The 23981-nt window shown below is 36.0% G+C and overlaps 3 protein-coding genes across 4 annotated transcripts in view; 1 reads left to right on the top strand and 2 right to left on the bottom strand.

The window, feature by feature from the left end:
• lmgB (lemming B) overlaps positions 1 to 7664 on the bottom strand; it is a 30116-nt gene extending 22452 nt beyond the window's left edge. The window contains exons 1-2 of the mRNA XM_013324791.1: positions 6283 to 7664; positions 5011 to 5188 (exon numbers count right to left, since the gene is read on the bottom strand). Of these exons, the coding sequence (XP_013180245.1) occupies positions 5011 to 5188; positions 6283 to 7499 (1395 nt within the window). The 5' untranslated portion in view covers positions 7500 to 7664. The remainder of the gene's footprint in view (positions 1 to 5010; positions 5189 to 6282) is intronic.
• Positions 7665 to 9952: 2288 nt separating this feature from the next.
• On the top strand, positions 9953 to 12417 carry Yipf6 (protein). Its single transcript, XM_013322805.1, has 6 exons — positions 9953 to 10098; positions 10444 to 10563; positions 10776 to 10854; positions 10965 to 11139; positions 11500 to 11657; positions 11987 to 12417. The coding sequence occupies exons 1-6, from the start codon at positions 10072 to 10074 to the stop codon at positions 12103 to 12105; spliced, it is 678 nt and encodes a 225-aa protein (XP_013178259.1). The 5' UTR covers positions 9953 to 10071; the 3' UTR covers positions 12106 to 12417.
• A 10-nt stretch (positions 12418 to 12427) lies between these two features.
• The window catches only part of Tps1 (Trehalose-6-phosphate synthase 1), a 16084-nt gene continuing 4530 nt past the window's right edge, over positions 12428 to 23981 (bottom strand). Inside the window, exons 2-11 of one of the 2 annotated variants that reach the window (XM_013322793.1) lie at positions 22022 to 22178; positions 19018 to 19293; positions 18653 to 18770; positions 18104 to 18551; positions 17777 to 18019; positions 17418 to 17612; positions 16997 to 17186; positions 14752 to 14889; positions 14177 to 14470; positions 12428 to 14092 (exon numbers count right to left, since the gene is read on the bottom strand). In XM_013322793.1, the coding sequence (XP_013178247.1) occupies positions 13802 to 14092; positions 14177 to 14470; positions 14752 to 14889; positions 16997 to 17186; positions 17418 to 17612; positions 17777 to 18019; positions 18104 to 18551; positions 18653 to 18770; positions 19018 to 19293; positions 22022 to 22178 (2350 nt within the window). In that variant the 3' untranslated portion in view covers positions 12428 to 13801. The remainder of the gene's footprint in view (positions 14093 to 14176; positions 14471 to 14751; positions 14890 to 16996; positions 17187 to 17417; positions 17613 to 17776; positions 18020 to 18103; positions 18552 to 18652; positions 18771 to 19017; positions 19294 to 22021; positions 22179 to 23981) is intronic. The other variant, XM_013322785.1, reaches the window with a different exon arrangement.

Below are 23981 nucleotides of genomic sequence, written 5' to 3'. Positions count from 1 at the left end.
ATGAAGTCGTGTTAAGAAAAAATTGTTTATATTTCTCACTGTCGCACTTAGAGACTCTTGGTATAAATTTATAATACTGTATCTAAACTAAAAATATTACTAAGTAACCAATTAACTACTGTGAGTGCGGAAGTAATGTACATCTTTCAATGTTATTATTTGGTAACCCTTCAATATTTGCGAAGTCGAAGAGGAGTTGTAATGATAAAAGTTAGCACACATTGGTTAGAACTTTTATCTTCTAAACCAAAATATTTAATCTCTCACTTCCTATATCTCCTTTCTATTACTCAAAAAAATCTATAAAAAACTCTAGTTGTGACCCACTACTGAATGTTTACGTAATCAGTTGACTGTAATAGGTAACCTGAATTACTTAAAGGTTAGTATTGCCGGACAGTGCCAAGTGTCCACCCGGACACGAGTATGTGACATTAGACACAATACAGGTCAACAGGCTGATTGTCTGTCAATCGTTAGCTATCGGTGTGCGCGGCCCGTGTTCGTTATATCAGTTAAAATGTCAAGTGACGTCAATTTTTAATGCGGGATTCCACTGCCGAAGCAATTGTATGGAAACAAGGATGGTAGACACAGAGGTATAAAGGTCGTTTTATAATCCTACTTATATCTTACTAATAATATTATAAATACGAAAGTTTAGATTAATGGATGTTTAATGGTATCTCCAGAACGGCATCATCAGAGTACGTTGAGATTTTGATGATATTTGGCACCGATTTAGAACATAGTCTGGATGAACACATAGCCTACTTATTAAGTTTATTTTTCTTATATTCGTGCGGACGGAGTCGCGGTCGATAGCTATTATGTCAGAAGTTATAAAAGTTTTCGTAAAAGTTAACTTATAAAACGCACTGTATTCGATAGCATAAAAAGTCGATATATTATCACAAAATACGACGTATTCTAAGTGTTACATATCTTTGCATAATCTGTACCGTTTGTTGAACAATCGCGTGGGAATTCGAACTAAAGAAACGAAGTAGAAAGTCGTAGGTTACCCTTTTCGATGTTCATATATAACTTTCATAATGTCTTAGAAAATTGTCGCCATAGGCACTTTTAGACGCCATAGGAGACGTTGGAAAGTTATTTACGACCGAATGTTTATTTCTAGTCACAACCAATCCCATTATATCACGAAGGTAGAACTCGGTTACGTAACCATTCGAATAATTAAAGAATTAAAATTTTCACAAGGAATACAATTTTGTCAACCAAAATAGGAAAGAAATATCATAAAATATCAACATTTATGTTAATAAAATACTTGGAAGATGAATGGAAAGACTCATAGTTTTAGATTATGTTCCAGGTTTATTGTTAAAATATCTAGTGATTTAACGAATACAAAAAAAAAGGAAATATAAGTGAATTTTCTATCATTATTTTGATATATTTTATCTACATTAAAATTAACAATAAAAAATTTCAACATTTTAAAACATAATTCATAGGCTAAAAATTTGAATTTTAGGCCAATTTTGGCCCATTAAGTAAAATAAAAAACTGCTTCTTGATGTCTTCCAAATACACATAACTTACGTAACTCGACAATAGAAAATAATCGTGTGTTATCAAGGCATTTATTAAAGTACACGGGTCTATAAAAATTATCGTACAAAACAAATGATAAGCGACATATCGATTATTCTTCACATTCGTTATCATTCATAGAATTAACCTTTAATAAGAAAACGTGTCATAATGCTTCGTTAGTGTATGAATTAGGGGAAGTACCACAACAAGAGAATACCGGCAAACTAAAAGACGTCAAAATTATTTATTAACCAGTAGAAAAATAGTAATATGTCAAAATGATGCAGATATTTCTAATCTGTTTTATACGATTTAATGTCATGCTTTTTGTAATGTGCGAGTCACGAAATGACACCAAAATTAATATATAAAAAAAACTACAACGATCATTCCGCTTGTGTCATGCGAACGGCATTCAATAGAACAGGTTCTTACTAATTGTGTTGTGTTACCTTGAACGTTTTGATGATTCGCATCCTACACTTGCCTCCACTGTATTAATTGTGCAAACAATAACACATCGATATTGCTTTTTTTATATCATAAGGTGGCAAACGAGCGAGCGGCCACCTGAATCGCTGAAATAGCGAGTGACCGTTGCCCAAAGACTTACACAATTGCATAAGCGTTGCCGGTTGAAGTTCCAGAGCGCCTGCATGGATCTCGCTGAAATTTGGCATAGATGTAGAACATAATCTGGAAGAACACATAGACTACTATTTTTTTTTAATTCTCCATAGACAGATTCGCGGGAGACAGCTAGCAGTGTATAAAAACTAATTGGCTGGCTGGAAATTGGAATCAAAAGTGGAACTTAATTTTTAATTAATAAAAACAATCTTTTAAATTCAATGCTTAAAGTGCATATATGTTAATTCCTATACATTGTCATGATATCCAAAATGTCAATGATGATAAAATTGTAATTCTTAAAATACAAGTCTCTTTGAATTTAAATTATCTATGAGTACGCAAAAGGAAACAACAAAACAGTTGACGTAAATTAATAAATATTTAAAAGAATGCAACAAATTATTACTCAATTTCTTATCTAAGGTAAGATCTTGAGACCAGTAGTTAATGACATAATACATTACCTACTATTTACGGACTTAGAGTAGTTTTGAATTGCAAATAGCTACGCCAACTTTTTGTCGCGTATACGGTAAATTGCTTATGGAGTTCTGACCTAAAACAATATTTTTTTTAATCAAAATCGTCTTAAATACTTTTCCTCTTATGCTGCCTTTTTCACAGAAATGTTGACATTTTACTGTTAGGTTTAAAAATTACTAATAAGTACAGGATAGAAGTAATAGGCGATTGATTGTCTAATAACACAGAGATATCTGAAATAAAATTGCTATCGCCATAAAACACTACAGATTAGCCGGGTATGCAGGACACGCGCGATTTGCGTCACATAAAACTGCGCAGTATTTAACCACAACTCTATAGATAATAATCCACCAGTGGACAGCGAATTAGTCATCGACTTTGCGCATTACAGATATATCTTTATATGAGAAATGTATCAAACCAGTAAGGTTTCGTTAAAAAAGGCTATATTAAAAATAAATTTGACACAAGTTCAAGAATGTTCAACTCACTTTTTTATCACTAATTTGTTATGAATTATCAATATAGAAACTATCAATAGTTTTTAATTAAAATTACGCCTACAACAGGAGCGTTGACCCATGGCAGTGTGGAACGTGGGGTCTTCGATTACAAAGACTAAAGACTAATAAGAAATAACCATATCTTATAGACTGTATTAGAATCATTTGGCGCGAATGACGTGCTTTCGTTACAAAGTCCAGTGTCAGAATCATTAGTGAGGGGACATAAACGTCGACATTTTAGTAAGGCTAGTGTTGTGCCAGTACACCGGTACAGTGTCGGATTTTCTTCCTGACATAAGATACTGGAATAAAACGTGTATACTTGTCCGGTAATCAACAGTCTGATGATGCAAAACTAGAAACTATATTCTTCAACGTCAATAGTATAATGTTAAACTAATCGTAGTTTTGGTCCGTTCGTATCAACAGACCAAACACGTGCTACAATCCAAAACAGTAGATATAAATATAGTATGATAAAATAAACAAATATAAGCGTAGAACACGGTTGCAGTTTTTAAAAACGTAAAGTTTATCTCAATGGAATAAGACTGGGATAGATACGACCGGTTTGGCAGCGGGAGAGTTCTTAAGGAAGCGACCAATTGATTTATAGTCAATTCAAACATTAGCAAACGCGAGATTGAACAGATGGAGCGGGTTAAGCGAAGGTTACACGAACTTAGAATAGTTTGATTTGATATTACGTCACTACTATGTATGGGGGCTTTGAAATCACATTGTCTTTTCCGTGTTTTGATATTTTCTACAATTTATTACAGCTTGTTCTCAATTAACTACTGATGTTTATTCTAATGAGTAAGGAATTGTGACGTCGTCTGGTTGTTATCGTGACATATTCTGATAAATAAGTGGTTAACCTTATAAAAGCTTTCAATTCAATTATCCCTTAGAAAATTCCAACAGATAAAAAAAAAAACAGAATAAATGTTTATCTTGGTTTAGAATTGATTACAACAGGATAAGTGCATATTAACATATTTCATTATTAAATATGATTTGTTATTTATTTTCTTTGTCAATCACAATCTTGTCAAGAACGCACAATCAAGATTTATATACCAGGAAAACATAATTGAATAATATACCCTTATACAGTTCTCTTATCGCAGTTCTTGCAGTGTTTCGTAAGTTAAAAGTGGTAAAGTTTGCAACGCACGTTATGATATCGGGACGCAATGCCGAAACGTTTTATACGGTCCATCAAAACTTTAGTGCCCTGTGTAAACATTTTACGATCGTTTTATTCCATTTAACACACCTCGACTTGTAAAGCAACACTGTGGTAGCAAACTGGCCGAAATTACGAATGAAATTGATTAAAACGATGTAAATTTTGCACCTACAGAATTTATTGGTATACAGAATAAGGGGAAATACGTCAGAGATCATTTCCCATTTTTACATATTTTTTTATAGGAGAAGGGGGCAAAAGAGCAACGAATCGCCTAAAATGATTTGATCCGATGCCCATGGACGCAACGCCAGAGGAACCGCAGATGCGTTGCCGGCCTCTAAGGAAGGTGATTCTTTTTACCTGACTTGAATTGACTGATATCGAGATATTTCCTTTTATCGAGTCAAATGTGAAAACCTCGGGAGGTCTAGAAGAGAGATCACGTGCCCCAGGGTTGAGGAAACTACGCGCAGAGAGAATATACCAAGACAGAATACTGATATGAAGGATATTAATAAAGGAATTTAGGGTTGCCTACTACTAAGTAAATAAAGACGAGACAAATCAATAAAGTACCTGTGATAGCTTGTAATGATTAAATAAAATAAGAAGCAGTACACTCACCATTTCCTTCTTGAGATAAGTGAGCTGCGAGTCAAGGTCCTGTGGAGGCGGATCTTCAGTGTGTGTAGGGGATTCGCACATATCCGGCTCGACGTCCGCGAACCCGCTCAGACTTTTGGGCAGCGGTGGCAGCCCCGACAACGACATCGTACTAATCGCGCGGAACTGCTTACGGAGCCTGACAATAAACGATGAAGTTAATAATAACAAAAAAAAACTGACTATATTACTACCCCGGGATGAATAAAAATAGAATGAAACATCACTAACAAAACCGTTCAATACATTTAGACTACAGTTGCAATGGAAAGAAGACACATATGAGGTCTTTGGTACAATATAACAAAATATCTGCGAAGCGTACCTTTGTATCAACTCAAAAGGTACGCTTCGGTCAGCGATATAAATCGCCTGATTTCAAAGATTTACATTGCTTGGTGTATGAACAGCCTAAATCGGGTCAGATGATATAATAACTTTATTAGCAGTGGTAGAGTTAGCAACTAAGTTGACTAAGTTCACACTGGTCGGACACAGTGAGGACAAGTTTGTTTACTAAGTATAGCTATGCTCATATAGCATCCAACTTTGCTTGTGATGTAAGAGTTACTATAGATACTCTGTTAGGTGATTATTTCGTAATCGATAAACGGATTCTATGACTATCATGAATTATAAACAACCAGTATTGAAGAATGTGATTAAAAAAGGTAAAACAAGATTTATTATTGTCTTTCTTTAAAGAAAACTTTTGTGATAAAGCCATTAAACATATCAATGTATTTAAGATAATAACATAATCAGTAAATTTTATACACGTATCGACTTTTAATAGAGAAAAATATTTCATATTAGTTTCCTATCAAAATAATTTATCAATTATTATTTTACGTCAACACACAAAAAATATACATATAACCATAATTTATTTAACTCCAAGATAATTTAATTTATTATACATAAGTTTATTTTAATGTCGAATTAACTTTAATCATGATAAAGCTCATTCATTAGATCCATTTACAATGGATACCATTTTACTTTGTCCCAGAAACAATATTGCTGTGTAATAATTCGTTTGTAAGCGAACCAGTACATTGTTAGCACGTTTCTATCAGGTGACCTTTCAACACATAACCAACGCCTTCGGCGAAACAACTGGCATTGTACAAAAAGAATTTGTGTGAACCTAATGACTGAGTTGTTTAACAATATTTTGTTATTTTCACTAATTTCTAGTCTTCAAAATCCTCTGAATTCCTGGTACCTTACCTGGATTTGAGATCATCATCAGCAATATAAGCATATGCCTGTTCGTAAATATCGTCCGTCTGTTCACTGGTCACTGAACACATGGCGTAGTTGGGCTCCGAGTCCGATTCGCACTCCTCGCTCGGATCCGCCTCCAGAGCATCAGGGACGTTAGACTGTGACCGCATCGTCTGCAGTTCGTATATCAACATTTCATGATTGTTCATGTCCTTTGTGATCTCAGGAGAATCGTTCCCGTTACACAGTATAGAAGAATCTTTACCCTTGTCTATCACTGTGTTCGCTTCGTCCGTATTATTGTTTCTGCTTGCCAGTATTTCCGATATAAGCATTTCGGTAACACGAGACGTTTTACGTTCGAGAGAATTGTTATTTTTATTCGGATCCTCCACTGAAGAATCCTTATAAACATGTTGAGTATCAAACGAATCATTTTGTCTCGACGGGCTATTTCTTAATCTGTCGTCGAATTCTTGAACTTCATCGACTGTTGCATACGGCGCTTCCGGAACTATATTCGATTCGGCTTTGGCGTCTATTGGTAAGGAATACGGACTAACTTCCGTCAATTCTTTCTTTTGTTTATGTTGGTTTGGTGCAGCTTTATTTACAGGTAAAGGTTTCATTGGTTTTAACTTAGGTTTAGGTGACAGTGGCGGCGGTGGTGCTTTCCTCAAAGGCAACGTTTTCTCTGCAAAACTAGAAGACTTAGAAACTTTGGATTTGGAATCTTGATCTAACTTGTTCGAAGTTGAAAGAGATCGCACTAAAATTTGTCTGCAAGTTTTCACTGCCTTAGAATTCAACGATTCATTCGACCTCTTCACGGATGTCGGTCCCTGAATACAATTGCTATCACTGGAACTTCGTCTAGAGTTCTGGCCGCTAGATTTCTTTTCATCTGAGGACGAGCTGCGATCACTGATCACATCTCTGATGAAGGACTTGACTCGGGCGAGACCATTTTGCTTCGGCGACACGATCTGTTGACTCGCTGCATAAGTTCTATCCAATGTTTTGGCTTTTTTGGAATTGTTCAAGTCCTGTTTGGATGAAGCTCGGGATTTGGAGAGGCTGGATTTGGACTCGGTAACGGCCTTTCTCGTCTTGGCCAGAGCTTCGGCCACCAAGCTCTGGCTGGGCCGGGGCGGGACAGGAGGTGGCCCTTTGATTTTGTTAGTCTTCATGGGCTGCGCGTTGGTTTGTACCATAAGCATGCTGAAACGAGCCTTCACTCGTACAATACTATAACACGGACACTATAGTATAATGAGCGCGAGCACGGCACTACGCGTCTGTCACGGCACGAGCGAGCGCTGGCGTGTGGCACGTCCGTTCCGACCGCGGCGCGCGACTGACTGATGTGAACCCGACTAAAGTAAACGTCCGCGACGCCGTGGCCAATTAGTGAACCTTATTAAACTTTAGGCCGTCTACTTAGAATAGATTATTGTGTGCGCGCGAATTAATGGATTGCAATTTTTAGCAGTTTACATAGTTGGTAGCAAACGGATACAATAACTTGACCCACACTTAAATTATTGTAAAAGTGATTGTTTACTATGAGAACGGACGCAATACCGGCGGCCGCCGCGCCGGGTGGCTCACGCCATGTTGCATGGTGGCCTATTGTCTGCGCGTACTCGTAAAAGCACTTACTTAGTGGCTCTTTGTTTCCAACCATTGGAACATTGCAGATAGTAGACGCTTGCGAAAATGCAAATAAAATGGTAATAAAGATTTGAAGATAGATAATATAGCTCAGTATTTAAATATCAGATTTGAAATAACTAATTCAAAGGTTCTTTAAATAAAACCTTAAAATAAAATCATGAAATGATTTTAATTCTTTTCTTTCTGAGTATTTAACAAAGGGATTTAAAAGTACCTATTTCCTCTTTTAATATGCACCAGCTTATGACAACTAGTATGGATTCTAAAAGGTATTCTATGAAACAAATCCAGTTTAGATAAATGTGTTAATAAGAGGATTGAGGCAACTAGGCTGAGAGCACATCACAACAGCTATAACTTAGATGGCTTGGGATAAATAATAATTTATTATTAAACTCACAACACAAAACTTTCATGAATCTCAATATAATATTAAATTACTTAAAAGTACTTGATGTTTGCTTATGAATAACTTCAAATTTATGTCAGTAACTTCAAAATATATTGATAAAATCCCTACAACTATATAGGTATGAGTCTGAGGCAAACAACTTTCATATGTCTAACTAAAATTAAGAAGATAGGTTACGTAATGTCATTAAGAAACAAATATGAATTAGTTTAAAATAGTGTTTTAATTGATTTTATGGTTAAAATATTATTTCAACAAGACATATATATTGTTATAAAATTGTTATGAGAATATCATCTGCTTCTGTACGTGATGTTTATATTTGTGAAAAGATATAGTGCATATAATGTAAATTCCATAGTTTATAATCAATTTCATAGTTTTTATAAATTTTACAGTGGAAACATGTACATGTTACTGATTATGTACATTTATATACAACATTACTATGTATCCCCACATTAAGTATCAGTTATGAAAAAAACATAACTTTAGAACTTATTTGATACATTTTACAATATTTTTAGTTTGCTACCTATTGATTCTTTTGTTTCTAAAAATAGAAACTGCGTTAGCTTACCAATACTGCTTAGTATTAATCTCTAATTGGATTTAAAAGTAGAGCACAAATAATACTTACAAATATTTTACTTGTTGTTGAATTTCCAATCTTGTCGACACATAGGACACTGTTGTTGAGGTTGTGAGTGTAGCCACTTCACAATACAATGGATGTGGAAGCAATGAGAACAAGCACCCCAAACAAGAGGACAGTCGTCTCCGGGAAGCTTACAATCAGGACAACAACTGTCAAAGGGCATACGACAAATACCGCAGTTATCGTCGTTAGCTATCCAACGCCACGTAGCAACACCAGTCCAACCTAAAAGTTCAAAACTATTAAAACCTCATTCGATAAAACCATCCCTAAATAATGTGCAAAACTCCGAACGTACTTTTAACTGTGACCTTCATGGCTTACTGTATACATGGTTTAGATAACAACAGAGGTGGGAAGGTGTTGAATAAAATACTTTAAGTCTATTCTTATTATCGTTCTTCTTAAATAAACAAAGAATTAATAGAAATCTATTGCAAAAGCAAAACACAAAACACAAATTGCCGATTTGATTTTGACAAGTCGTTAATCGTTGCCCATAGATAAAATATCAAAATTATTGATCCCATCTTTATAAGGAAGAAAAATGTAGGAAACGCACCCAAAACAAGTTAAAAACTAGTGAATGTGCTATCAAACTATCAAAAACTTCAGGTGATATTGTTTAAATCGGGACGAAAACACCAAACCCAACTTAAAGGGAAATTTTATTTAATTTCTTCATTATTATTTTATATACTCTTTGATAAAAGGCCCCTTCACTAAATAACGTCTACAGATATTCTTTAGTTTAATAATCATAAGTAACCCCAATTTGAACTAATCACAAGCGACATTAATTATTTTATTTATGATAAAGTTAACATTTTTTAGATACCTGCATGAATTGTTTCCTCTTAAATTCCTATAAATAAATAATTTAATTTTTGAACCATAACTAAATGTCAAAGACAAACGTCAGGCTAATGTCACTTAGCTATAAATGAAATCTTGAATGAAAGCACAGTAAATTTAGTGGTTTGATGTGTTGGAAGTTTTTTGATTTTTCACTTGATTTTCTATAAAGTAATTCAAGAAGGTAAAAATGACGACATTCGACTCAAAATATGATGTAAGTAAAACCATGTAAAGTAGTCTTTATAGGGTTCTTATAAAACTGCAATTTTACGTATTTCAAAATTTTTATTTTGGGTAATAATGCAAGAGTATTGTTTACATATTTTTTTATTAAAATGTAAACAATGGTCTGATTATTTTCATGTTAATTAAAGGTAAATAAGAAAAAAATTACACAAATTGAAACAAATTTCAAATTGATTAATTCTACATGTTTTGTTATCTTTTAGTTTGTTAGTAATATCATAACATGGAAATAGTGTCTTGACTGGATAAGATAAACAAGGTTTCATACAATTTATATATTAAAAGTGAATTGAGTCATTATTTTACAATACAGATGTTTCCCGCTGGAGATGTGGGTGTGGTAGAAGGTGAAATGAACATTCCATCCCAAGGAGGCCCTTCTGGGGAAAGTATGGAATTCAATACCCTTGATGAACCTATCAAAGAAACATTTGTAAGTATTATAAGCTAGCTTCTTGCATAAATCTAGAATTAAATAACAAATGTCTTAAATTTTATTTTATAACCTTATTCAATGCTAATAGGCTAAGGTTACATTGGTGATCAAGCTTTTATGTTAGAACCAACATATCTGATGTAACCTTTGTAGCATAAAAATGTACTTTTTTCATCAGTCATCATCAGTTAAAATTGATGCATTTTCAGATGCGAGATTTACGAGCTGTCGGAAACAAATTCTTTCATGTCTTAATACCAAAAGAAAAGACTAGTTTGTTAAAAGAATGTAAGTTATGCTTGCACCATTTTTTTTACTGCATTCTACTGTTATTCACTATAAATAAAACTTCTAATATAAAAAGAAATATTTATTTATATAATTTTCAAAATTTCCAGGGGACCTTTGGGGCCCATTGTTGCTGTGCACATTGATGGCAACAATCCTGCAAGGCTCCACTGAGCGTGCTGATAACTCGAATGACGGTGGACCTGAGTTTGCTGAGGTGTTTGTGCTAGTCTGGATTGGAGCAGCTGTAGTAACCGCTAACTCTAAGCTCTTAGGCGGAAATATGTAAGTATCACTTATTTGGGGAAATATTTTTATAGTTCTTACCAGCTGATTAATCTTCAAAATAAAGTCTTATATAATTTTTAACATAGTATAAAAAAACAAATGTTTAGTAGATTAGCAAAATTGCTATTTACCTTGAATTTTTATAAGAAATCAACTTGGAAAGAATGCCAAATTTCATCAAGATTGGTTTAGCCGTTTCAGAGTTACTTTTTACAAATATCCATCCATTCATTGATCTAAGATAATTTTAGTATTAACATATTCAGTGCCTTCGACTTGTCCTTTAATATGTGAAATTGTAGTGGAATTAAATGTTTAAATATTAATTTTAATGACATAACAATAACTTATTTCCAGATCGTTTTTCCAATCGGTGTGTGTTCTGGGCTACTGCCTGTTCCCGATCGCACTGGCGCTGATCATCTGCCGCGTTATACTCTTCATGACGCAGAATTCATTCCTCTTTTTCTTGAGGCTTGTCATTTCAATGGTGGGCTTTATTTGGGCAACATTTGGTGAGTACATATTTTATATCGCAGCTAAAGTTATCTTGTATTTTTTTGTCATATCTTACAACTTGAATGAATATCATAGCTATCAGTCTATTTTAAGGGATATTATAATAATATTGTGGGCACATAATTAAGAGTACATTCTGCAGTCGATACATGCTCCGTCTGTGTGGGATTAAATAAAAACTTAATAAGTAGCCTGTGTTCTTCTAGACTATGTTTTACATCTATGCCAATTTCAGCAGGTTCCATTCATACATCCAAACATTTCCATTCATAATATTAGTAGTATGGGTACGTAGTTTATTGATATTTTATATATTTTATTACAGCTGCAACGAAGTTCCTGGGTGACAGTCAGCCTGAAGGGAAGAAGGCTTTAGCAGTGTACCCGATATGTTTATTTTACTTCATACTATCATGGCTCGTTGTCTCTCACAGTAATGTCTGAGCACTCTTAGTACTTATTGAATATATTTGTATTTATTATTGTGATATGGACATTTTTTAGAATAATTTGTGAATAAATGTGTTTTCTTTTTTAGAATAAGGAATTTAATGTATTTATTCGGTAATGACCGCAAACTTTGGTATAACATTTATTAAAGCCACGTTTCACGTGACAAGCACAAGTTGATATCACAGAAACCAAAAATATGAACTTCTACACAACTGTATACTTTCGTGATTTTTAAATGACATTCCATTTACGATTTAAAACTACAAAATTACTACACGACTTTTGTACATAATATTATTAAATTAAAATACTATTTACTGTCTGTAGTATTTTATTGAATACCTTACAAAAACATATATGTGTCTAAAAATACATAGCTTATGAAAATTCGAGACTTTCAGTACATTTTGGGATGAGATGTGACAATGGCCGAGCTGTGGACCAGAACGAGAACCATAGACAATCGTATCGTGCGATCTTTTCACAGACTATTAAATTGAATTATTGTGAATACAAATCAAAAGTCACAACAAATAGAATATACATTTGTTAATCTACTTTGGAATTTTAATTTTATTTTTTGGTATCGAATTAAACATATTGGGAACTAATTATTTTTAATCTGTACAGAGTTCTTACATAAATTAAAAAAGATCACTACATATCACATAAATAAAATTATAATCCTAATAACATACATATTGTTTAGAACAAATTAAACTCGAGAAAAAGCATTTTATGAGTATATTACAAATCTCGAAAACTATAGCAACCTATGTTTATTTTGTAAAATACTAACAATCAATGGAAATGCACATTTATCATTTAAATTTAACTTTTAACCAGTTTATTTTTTGACAGTATATACCTCAAAAGTAGTTAAGAATGAAAGAATGGACAATTTTGACAATAAATGACAAAGTTCATATAAATAGTGGATATAAAACAGTAAACAAGAAGTATACATGTATAATAGACCCTTCCAAATATTGATAATAATTATTTTATGAGTGTTCAAAATTATATTTATCTCACTCACAGTATTCCAAATACTTGTGAATAAATGTCCATATCCTAGGGATCAATTTGGTAAGTTTTTGATTTAAAAAAAGGTATTTCACATACTTGACTTAATTGACGACATATTTGGTTTCTTTAATTTAAAAGATTTCATAAATATAACCTATAGGGTCTATATAAAAGGTAATATCAATGTAGCAAAGAAATATATTTATAAAATTGTTTGAAGAAAACATCATTTTTCAGGTAGTCAAAATGTCTAGTAATAAATTAAAATTGACAAAAGTGTGCGTGAGAACAAGTTTTGCTTCTAAGATCTACAACTCCTTTGGTTGGTCGTAGCTCTTGCGCCAAAGAATAAATTAATAAATTGTAATTTATCATAGTTTTAATCTAATGCTACATTTTTAATAGGAATGAAAAAGGAGAGGTTTAGTTCGTAGGTTAAATATTTATGATTCAATAGTTTGCTACGACCTGACATAAAAAATAAAATGTGATCATAAATTGCTTAAAAATAAACATTCTCAGTCGATACCAGTCTAAATCTAAACACCGAAAGCAAACAGTCAATGTTTGACAGGAACGAAAATGGCGCCAACTAGCGGGGAGCATAGACAAACGTTGTTTTTTAGTAAACGCTCATTCCGCCATTGAACCAGTGAGTCTAACTGGACTCGGAGCCGCTGGATGCTTTGTCGGGTGTTCTCGGCGGGGAGGGCTTGGGGGAGGTTTTGGTCGGGGGTTGGTAGGACATGTGCATCTGTATAGTATCGCGGGCTTTCCTCGCACTCTTATAGGTAAGGGAGTTGGCGCGCGGCTTGCGGCGCGAGAAGTGCCGCTCGACCCATTTAAGCATCGCGAGCACAGAGTCCGTGGACGACAGCCGCCGCTCCGCCGAGGTCTTCGTTATGTGCGATGACGCAATACGGAACGTCGCAGCCATACCTTTCAGTGCCTACAAAAATAAAAGATTAAAAAATTAAACTTGTTATTTTTTTTACCAATTAAGGTCCAAGCTAAATTAAAGATAGTTACTGACCAGCATAGCGTCTTCGTCGGTGACGTCATCGCCGGCGTAGATAATCCTGATCCTCTCGCTCCAATCCAATCCGAAGGCCGTTCTCAGAATGTAGATAGAGGCGCGCCCCTTGTTCCACTGCACGGGGGGGCGGGCCTCGAGCGCGCAGTGTGCGGGCGCGGGCGTGAACCCGGCCGCGGTGATGAGCCGGCGCGCTTGCTCGGCGAGCGCCGCGCGCTTCGCAGCCGGAGTCTCGCGGAAGTGGAACGTCAGCAGCGCCCCCTTGTTCTCCACCCACGCACCGTCCTTGCACACCTGACAATAATAATAATATTTTCAACACCTTTCATGCAAAATTGATTCTTATATAGTGAACTCGCCAGGACTTGATATTAAATCTTAAGTTACTTAAAATCTGGCCTCCCGAGCCCGCGTCGTAAAAAAAATTGCAAATATCTTGGCGGCCTAAGGTTATCGGCGCGCAGCGTAGTTTTACTTGGACCATAACAAGATCTGTGACACCAAATCACACTACGAGTTGAATTAATACATGAAAAACTGTGTGGGCCCCCAATAAGGTATGAAATGATGATCACCTGTTCTTGCAGCGACTTGAGCAGTTCGACCACTTTGTCCTGCAGCTCCATGGGCATAGGATGAACAAACTTGCTGCCGTCGGGATGCAGAATCTCGAGGCCGTGGTTACCGGCGTACGTTATCCCTTCTATCCCCACCTGGAATAACCACAATTACTTTTTAATTTTCTACTACGTTCATCTTAACCCGATTTAAAAAAAAAACTGATACTAACGCCATCTTCTTTAGGAATTATAAAACTTTTATCTACACAAGTATGAGTTTTACGAACTACATTTTATCGACATACTGGTACTCGTCATTGGCATCAATATTTATAACAATAAATCTTACTCAAGCACCGTATCAGCTCATAAACCTTAAACTCATATAAATCAATATAAACATATATAAGGTATATGTTATATGATTTGTATAATAATTATGTATAAACATACGACGGCAACGTTTTTATCGTTTATTGACTGCGTTTAATGCTGCAATAATCGTTATTACAGTCACTAAGTACATGCCGAGGACATCAAATATTCTTGTGTTTTATCGTCAGTTTTCACTGTCGAAACAACTGTGGAAAAACATTGTTGTGTTTTTTTTGCAATGGGAATGATAAAACACTGGTTGGAATATAGGAAACAATTTTCTAATCAGTGTTTTCTCATCGATTATTTAAATTTTTACTGTCAACCTATTGCCCGCAACTTAGCGTGGAATTTAAAAGGCTAATAATATGCCTGTATTATCCCCACATAGATCAGCTGCCTTCCCGTCAAAGTCGCTTTAAACTCTGCCCAGTCGTTTCGTAGAATACTCGGAATAAACGCGGACTGGCCCATAAACAGATAAAATTTAAAAATGTTTTTTTTTTCGTTATAAGTGAAGAAAGTACAAGATACTAAATAAAGACACTCAAATTTTATTTTGTTATATAGATAATGCGTCATGATGTTACAATTAAATATATAGAAAAGAGGACACGTGCAGGGCTATGACCCACCCTTGTACAAACAAGTCAATATTTTTGTTTAAGAAACCGCTATCTCCGGTCGGAGTGCGAGGAGATAACGCGCCTTGTTATTGCAAACCTACGTACTACGTACGTAAAATAGCTTTACTTTGTCGATTTAATGAAGAAAAATATTATTTGTGACGAACATTTTTATAATGAGGATATTTGTTTTCGATGTTAATTACTATATTTTTTTTTTTTAAATATTTACATTTTCTGAGCAAAATATACAATATGATAAATGTTATAACATCTATCAACAAGTCTCTTTTTTCCTATGTAATCTTAAGGCCAAAGAAGTGCCTAGTCGCGCGATTTTTACAAGCGGTATAAAACTAGCTGTAATAAATCGTGGGCTTTCAAACGCCCATAACATTATTTCAAATAAGTTTTTCATAGACTAGACAGACAAAACGTTATGGACTCGGTGGGGATAACTCCGACTAAATTTTTATAGCTCACTAGCGCCCTCCAGTTAATTTCAAATGCAAATACTACTTTTTTCTTATATGTCAATATGTCCGCCCATGTAGGTTGTAGATATTTTCTTACAGAACTATCAGAACATCTTCTAGACCGATTAGCAACTGAATTGAATGGAAAATTAAATGATCTGTTGATAGCCCGCGATTGAGCCGCGCCCGCGATAACACGGCCGAGTGAACATTACGATAACAGTTGATTTTTTACGTCAGTCCATTGATATGTTTATATCTTAATGGTCTTGATTATATGTTTATAATGATTGCAATCTTATGTTTTTATATTTAAACATTTGACCCTCGTAATTTACGATTTAGATTGTGCTAAATATAATAATAGTCGTCGGCCATTTCGAGTGTTGTTATGGCCACACACGTTACATTTTGGATGACAATTGAAATCTTCCGGCCAATCTACATTTTTACACAAATTTTTCCCTAACACACTTTAGCCTAGTTATGGGTAAATCAAGTGAAATCGATGACCTGATTATGACGGTTTATGTGTGAACTAGATCACTGAACCTGCTCGCAGCTCAGCTCAAATTGTACATGCATTATGTTTTGCGTTTTTATTGAGTGTCGCCAGGCAAGTCACGGCTCGTCGATTATATAGTTATGGTACATCGCGATCAGTTGCCAATTTAGTTGTTGAACAGCTCAACGGTTCAAGATGACCTGAACTATTGAATCGGTTCAGAGCTGATTTACAAAAGTCTGGTGTGGAATAAGTTTGGGTGTAGTCAGTGTACATACCATATCCTTGACGTTGTTGACGTTACGTCCGGAGATGATGGCGATGTAGACGTCGGACATGTTTGAGAGGCGCTGCAGCGTGTGCTTGGTCTCCAGCGGCAGCGTGGCGAGGTCGGGGTGGGGTGCGATAGGCGCCAGCGTGCCGTCGTAGTCCAGCAGCAGCGCCAGCTTCTGCGTGTACCCGATGTATCTGACAAATACACACACTCAATTTAATGGCCTTATTTTAACATTCACTGATAATAAATTGACAAAAAGGCATTGAAGACATCCAAACTCTTTGGTCTTGACAAGAACTGGCCAGTACAGTTGCAGCTGAGCAACTGGCTGGTAAAATGTCTTCCTCACAAATGTGATATAAACGATAAACATTTGATAATTGTAGCGTAAATGTTTGTGTATAGTAGTAATAGTAACTAACTTGGAGAGATACTCGTCGAAGTCGTCGATGGTGACGGGCTGCATGGAGGTAGCGCCGATGTCGTCGGCCTCCTCCTCCAGTGAATCCATGGCCTTGAGGAAGTTCTTCATCCACGAGTCCACGTCGTTCAGCTGCTCGCGCCGCCGCAAGTGGTTCATGCGAACTATCCGCTCATCCTCCGGCATTATTAGCGCTCTGGAAGATATTATTCCAATGTAAAAATATCAGGACTGGGAAACTATTTCAAATTGCTTCTAGATATATTTTAGTTAAATCTAAGCCATTGGCCCACTCTCTCTATTCCATTAACGTTTTCTCTTTCATACCTTGTATTTAAGTCGGGCAGATTTGTTTCTCACCTGTGTATGACTTCAGCGGCATCGTCCAGCTCGTAAGGGTTGCAGATGAGCGCCTCATGCATCATTTCGCCGGCGCCCGCGAACGGCGACACGATGAGCACGCCGGGCGGCTTGTTGATCTGACACGCCACGAACTCCTTCGCCACCAGGTTCATGCCATCGCGCAGCGGAGTCACCAGCGCCACCGCCGCGTCTCGGTAGAACGCCGCCAGCTCGTCCTGACCCACGCATCCGTAGATATACCTGCACGAGTACATGGTACATCATTGCATTAGTTGATACACAATCAAACCAATAAAATAAAACACGTGACTACTATGTGCTCACCTGATCGGAGACCAATTGGGAGTGGTGAATCTTCCATTAATCCTGCCGACTAATTGATCCATCTCCTCCTTGAGATCCTGGTACTCCTTGACGTCGGTTCTCGACGGCACCGAGATTTGAAGCAGGACGACCTTCTCGATGTGTTCCGGATGTTTCTCCAGCAGTCGTTCAAATGCTTTCAGCCGATGAACCAGACCCTTGGTGTAATCCAGTCTGTCGACTCCGAGGATGACTTTCTGACTGGTGGACAGGACGGGCTTGGCGTTCTGGGCCAGTTGAACGAACCTGTCGAAGGGCACGCCGATGGGCAGCGGCCTCACGCAGATGGTCCGTCCGCCGAGCTCGACCAGCAGGTTCTTTCTGTCCACACGACAACCCAAGTTTCGTTGGCAACAGTCAATGAAGTTTAAGCAGTAGTCGGTTATGTGAAAACCGACCATGTCGCATCCTGTATGGATTAGATAAAGATATAGCGGGTTCACAATGTCAATGTAAACTGTATGTTATCAACGCGATGACCTCTTTAACTGTAAGAGTATTTTAGTGTACCTAGTATGCCTTGCAAGACCTCGTCGGACCAAGGGAACAGACGGAATATGTCCCACGGCGGGAATGGTATGTGGAGGAAGAAGGCAAGCTTGCATTTTAATTCATCTTCTTCGACGCGCTGAAAAAAAACATAAAAATAATTAGTGAAACATTGATTAAAACAAACAAACTATGAGGAATTACTTGATGAGGGGGCAGAAGCTACATCTCTATACGTCTCGGTCGGAACATATCAGTTAGAAGAATTCCAATATCTTAATTATGTTAACATTTACTTAATTAGTCCTTTAGAGACAGGATAAAAATATTTTAGATATGTTCTGAGTTTGTAGCTATCGTTAACTTTAAGAGTGTAAAGTATCAACCTGTCTAATCCAGTTAGCGGCAAGCATGAGGTGGTAGTCATGCACCCAGACGATGGGGGGCGAGCAGGGCTTGTCCTTGCTCTCCTGCTGCAGCAGATGTAGCGCATGCACCGTCTTGTCCGCGAATTCCTCGTTGATCTTGATGTACGCCTTCCAGTTATCACCGATGAACGTCGCACGATCCGGCATCGAATGGAACAGCGGCCAGAACGTGCCATTGCAGCATCCATTGTAGTAGCTGTCAAAGAGTTTTGGCTCCGCATGGATGGCAACGATCTGTGAAGTTGGGTAAATTACTTTTGGTTAGAGCACGGATGAAGCATTGTTAAATTATCTTTACACTCCGGGAGTGAGAAAGATCTGACCACAAAGTGTCAAGTGGTCTCGGTTTACTTCAGATCTAAAAGTAAGCTGTTTAAAATAATCTGAGGTCAATTTAGTTACTCTTAACACTACATAGGATAAAATATCAGATATAAAAATAAACTATAGTTCACCTAATAGGTTAACTTTAAGTTTACTTAATTTAATTGTAGAATCCATTAACATAACCGTGTTGTAGTAATTCTATTCTACCTACATAAACACAAACGTTTGCAAATAACAATGTTTTATTTGAATTTAAACACGTTATCTGATACCGGCAGCGAACGTATTTTCCTTAATGCTCTCCGAACACGTAAGTTGTTTGTAAACAAATTGAAAAATAAATAAATACATATGGAAAAGTTTAAAATATGCGATATGCGATGCGTTAATGATTTAATACTGCATTGTGGGAACATTACAGGATAGTTTTTTTTTAACTTTTTTCAATTAAAAGTAATTTTGTCATGTTTAAGATAAATATGCTTAGAAACTCGATATTTCCCAGGTGACACAGCTGAATATCAATTTCGCCGCAATATCCCGACCGGACATTGTTATCGATCTGTTCTGAGCGCAGGCGATACAAATGCGCCGTGCACCAGATTGTCCTGCACCTTGCTTGATTTAAATATCTATTAAAAGTTATAGTATAATACGTACTTAGACTTTATAAAACGCTTTTCTCAGTATAATGAACCGTAATTTATATGAATTACTTGTGATCGCACGCGATTTCGTCCGTGCGAAATTAAAAAAAGCATAAATTCTACTTTCTACTTTTCTGACTATTCTACATCTATACCAAATTTAATCGATATCAGTTCAGCCGTTCTGGCGAAACCTTCTATCATACATCCATCCATCCATGGAAACATTCGCCTTTATAATATAAGTAATATCGTAAGATTACCCAAAAAAAATCTGATAAGTATATAATTGTTGCGATACATGTCAGGCCAGCGACTGTCCTACTGTACTGGCATAATGTAAACACGACATAAACTTAAGTTTAGTAGAATTTACTAACATTTTCCCTTTTTATTACAGACATTCCATCCATATCAAATCGTTTACTTGCCATATATATCTGTTATACACAAAGTCTTATTTGCACGGTAACGTCAGAGCGCTCGACAACGCGCAGTTTGCAGTTCAAGCTAATTTATTCAACAGTACACGGGTACCCTTGAAGCTGCGTTGTTTGCGACCAATACTACGTTTAATAAAACGACCGGTGCATTCGATTGAGACACGCGACCGGTATTACGTAAGAACAAATACAAACATATATGCATATTGTCCGTATGTCCAAACAAACTTCGATGTAATGAAAAGTATGGAAGATTTTTTTATATTTACACCCTTAATGGCAGTATGAACGCTTTGAACATTTTGGATAAATCTATATTAGTTAATTTTTCCGCTGTATTTCACATAATCGAGGTTGCTTTACTGGCGTTATCTACCGCTAGTAAAGATTTTTCATACTACATTTACACTAAGGGATTTGTCTTACTGATCACTAAACGAATCTGAGTCTGAGTGTGGTAAAACAAAACTTAAAGAGATAATTCCATGGGGAACTCGCGTTTGATCACAGAGCCGATGTTAAGTGGCGTAATCCAAGCGTGATACGCATTGTTATCAGTTTATATTAACGTTATATTGTTGCACTTTGCATAATCCTATTCAATACGGATGTTATTGTAAGAGTAATACTTGGTTACGTATTACGTGATTATAGGTGATATATTCCTAAAGCCGGATTCATGTCTTCGTAGGCAATGAGAACTGAGGGTTTAGACAAAATGCATTCGCGATTCCATAACGAACATTAAAAATGTATAGAACTGACGCGCGGAACTCACGTGTCTTATAGAAAGTTATTGTCAGTTCTATCGATTTTTGAAGTTCGTTATGAAAATCTTTCGTAACGTACGTACGTACAGTTTAACTGACAATGCAAATATTGCCTGAAAAGTTCGATAGTACAGTTAAAACTGAAGGTGCGTAGCCACCTTAATAAAATAGGGATGTAATTTAAAAACTTTCTGTTCGATCAACCCAAGGTTTTTGTATTTGTGAAGCTAAGCTTTAAAGCGAGTTTCTTTTATTTTTATATAAAATAATAAAATACGTACGTAATTAAAAGATAATTGGCGTAATATAGTTTATCTCACAGTTATTTGTTATATTTTTAAATTGAAACGCAAAATGACAGATTTCTAATAGCTTTTTAATTAATAACGATAATGATTTGAAAAACAAGCTTCTATTTTTATATTTCTAGTTATGTAACATGATTGTTATGTAATTATAATATATATAGTAGGTTATAATTTTCCTCGTACATAAATACATAAATTTCAGTGCGAGAGTTAATTTTCCGGGCATAGTTTTTTTTGTTGTTGTTGCGTTTACAATTATTTTCATTGTGATGAGGAGTTTAGAATTATAGAGCCTTACCACAAAAGTTTTAGACGGTCTTTCAAATACATTTTAGCTTAAACACATGTCATGCCTTTAATGCCGCGACTCTAGCGCTCGTCGCGGTTTTTTGACTATTTTGGCTATCTGGCAAATTTGGTGCACTATTGATAATTATGAACTTAATGGTAAGTATTGCAAACAGTACCTTACTGGACAGCAATCCAGCGGTGGGCGTCTTGTCATTAGGATCGGACTCCGGTATCTTCTCGTTGGGGTTGTCAAGATGGATGCCCGGCCAGCCCACCCATATGCCTTTCCCGCGGATCACAACCGGCGCCACAGCGGTCACAAGACCGCCGGCGCTGGAAACAAACACACAAGTAATTTTTAATTCTGTGTTTAACTTAATTATGCCAAAGTTGACTATTCGCCATATTCTCTAAGTGTGTATTTCCATTATCTCAACTGGTGCACCTGTATTACCTCTTATTTTTTAGTGTTCCTAAACTCGAAGGGATAAAACGGAACCCTTATAGGATTACTATTTTGTCCGTCTGTCTGTATGTCAAGACCCTTTATTAAAAATACAGATATAAGATTTTTGTAAGGGGTTTTAGCTGTAGAAACTTAAGGTAACATAATCTTGCTGTTCAATATGCTTCAAGATGGAAATAAACATGTTGCATAGTAATGACGAATAGAAACAAAACAAACTGAGTCACCGGATCACAAATAGCACGCGTCTAAACAACCATACTTTCGATACTTAGGATCTGTATAGATTGATTTATATAAAACAAAGAAGCAACATGCAATAGATAGAATAATAGAAAAAGTTAATGGTCGTTGGGTATGTAAATTATAATCATACGGTCTCCCGCGACTCCGTACGCACGGAAATAAAAAAAACTTAATGAGCATATGTGTTCATCTAGACTATGTTCTATATGTATGCCAAACTTCAGCGAGATCCGTTCAGCTGTTCTAGAGATAACTTCAAACAAACATCCATCCATCCATCTAAACATTCGCATTTATAATATTAGTAAGAAGTAATGTACATTTCATTGTTTCTAAATATAGATATTAAGTGGGTGCTATAAATTGCACTTTAGATTATCCACACACTCGATTTAATGTCGATATCAAGTATTTATATCTTGCCCTTTTTATATATAATGACATTATTATGATAAAAAAGCGTAGCTAGAAAGCTTTCATGGTTGCGACGATAATATAAGATCAATAGAACTTATAAATAAAGTTCTATTGATATAAGTACGCTTCGTCAAATATATAGGATTAAATATAAAATCAAATAACACGTTAAAGCCAACGTCCACCTGCTAGTTATTTAATACGTTGGAATAACAATAGAGAACCATAGACTGCGTGTGTAGAATGCGTGTTTTCACCTTGACACATGACTCGTCTTTAACCCAGTGATTACACTACTGAAGGTACCCGCAGAACCGTAACTTGGTCATGTTTACGCACCAAAGTGTAACGCTTGAAATAGAAGTTCTATTGAATATTGAATATCCCAAAACGAGTGATGACACAAAATAAACTTTCGTAAGGCGCGGTATATACAGTCGATAACACGGTTGTTGTTCAACAAGGGAGAAGACGCCGTATACTAATAACTAATGAATATCGGTCGATGTAAAGCAATCGTGTGGGACTCAGTTGACGAGTACAAATCAGTAAGGAAACGTAAGGACTATCGCCAAACAGACGTTAGTACTAGTCTACTTATAAATCTTACTAATGTTATAAATGCGAATGTTTGGATGGAAGCATGGATGTTTGTTATAAGGTATCTCCAGAACGGCTGCATGGATCTCGCTGAAATTTGGCATAGATGTAAAGCATAGTCTGGAAAAACACATAGCCTACTTAACAAGTTTTATTTTTTAACCGCGCGGAGTACCAGGCGACAGCTAGTAGGTGCATGACACCAGGATAGTTGAACATACAAGATTTAAGTGGCAAAGATGGCAGGCATCGATGACGTTTTTAACGAATCTCTCGAAGTATTTCGAGCGAGACGAAGCAAGGAAAAAGCCTGTTTGTAGTCTAGCTGTTTTTTTTTTATCAACTTGAAGATGTTATATTCTTCAAGTTTTGTATTTCGTATTTGTAATCTCTTACTTGGTCCTTCG

Source organism: Papilio xuthus, unplaced genomic scaffold (genome assembly GCF_000836235.2).
Source record: "Papilio xuthus unplaced genomic scaffold, Pxut_1.1 DF828952.1, whole genome shotgun sequence".
In the NCBI taxonomy this organism is placed as follows: Eukaryota; Metazoa; Arthropoda; class Insecta; order Lepidoptera; family Papilionidae; genus Papilio; species Papilio xuthus.
Note: the sequence above shows the minus strand (reverse complement) of the source record. Positions and strands in the feature narration are given on the sequence as shown.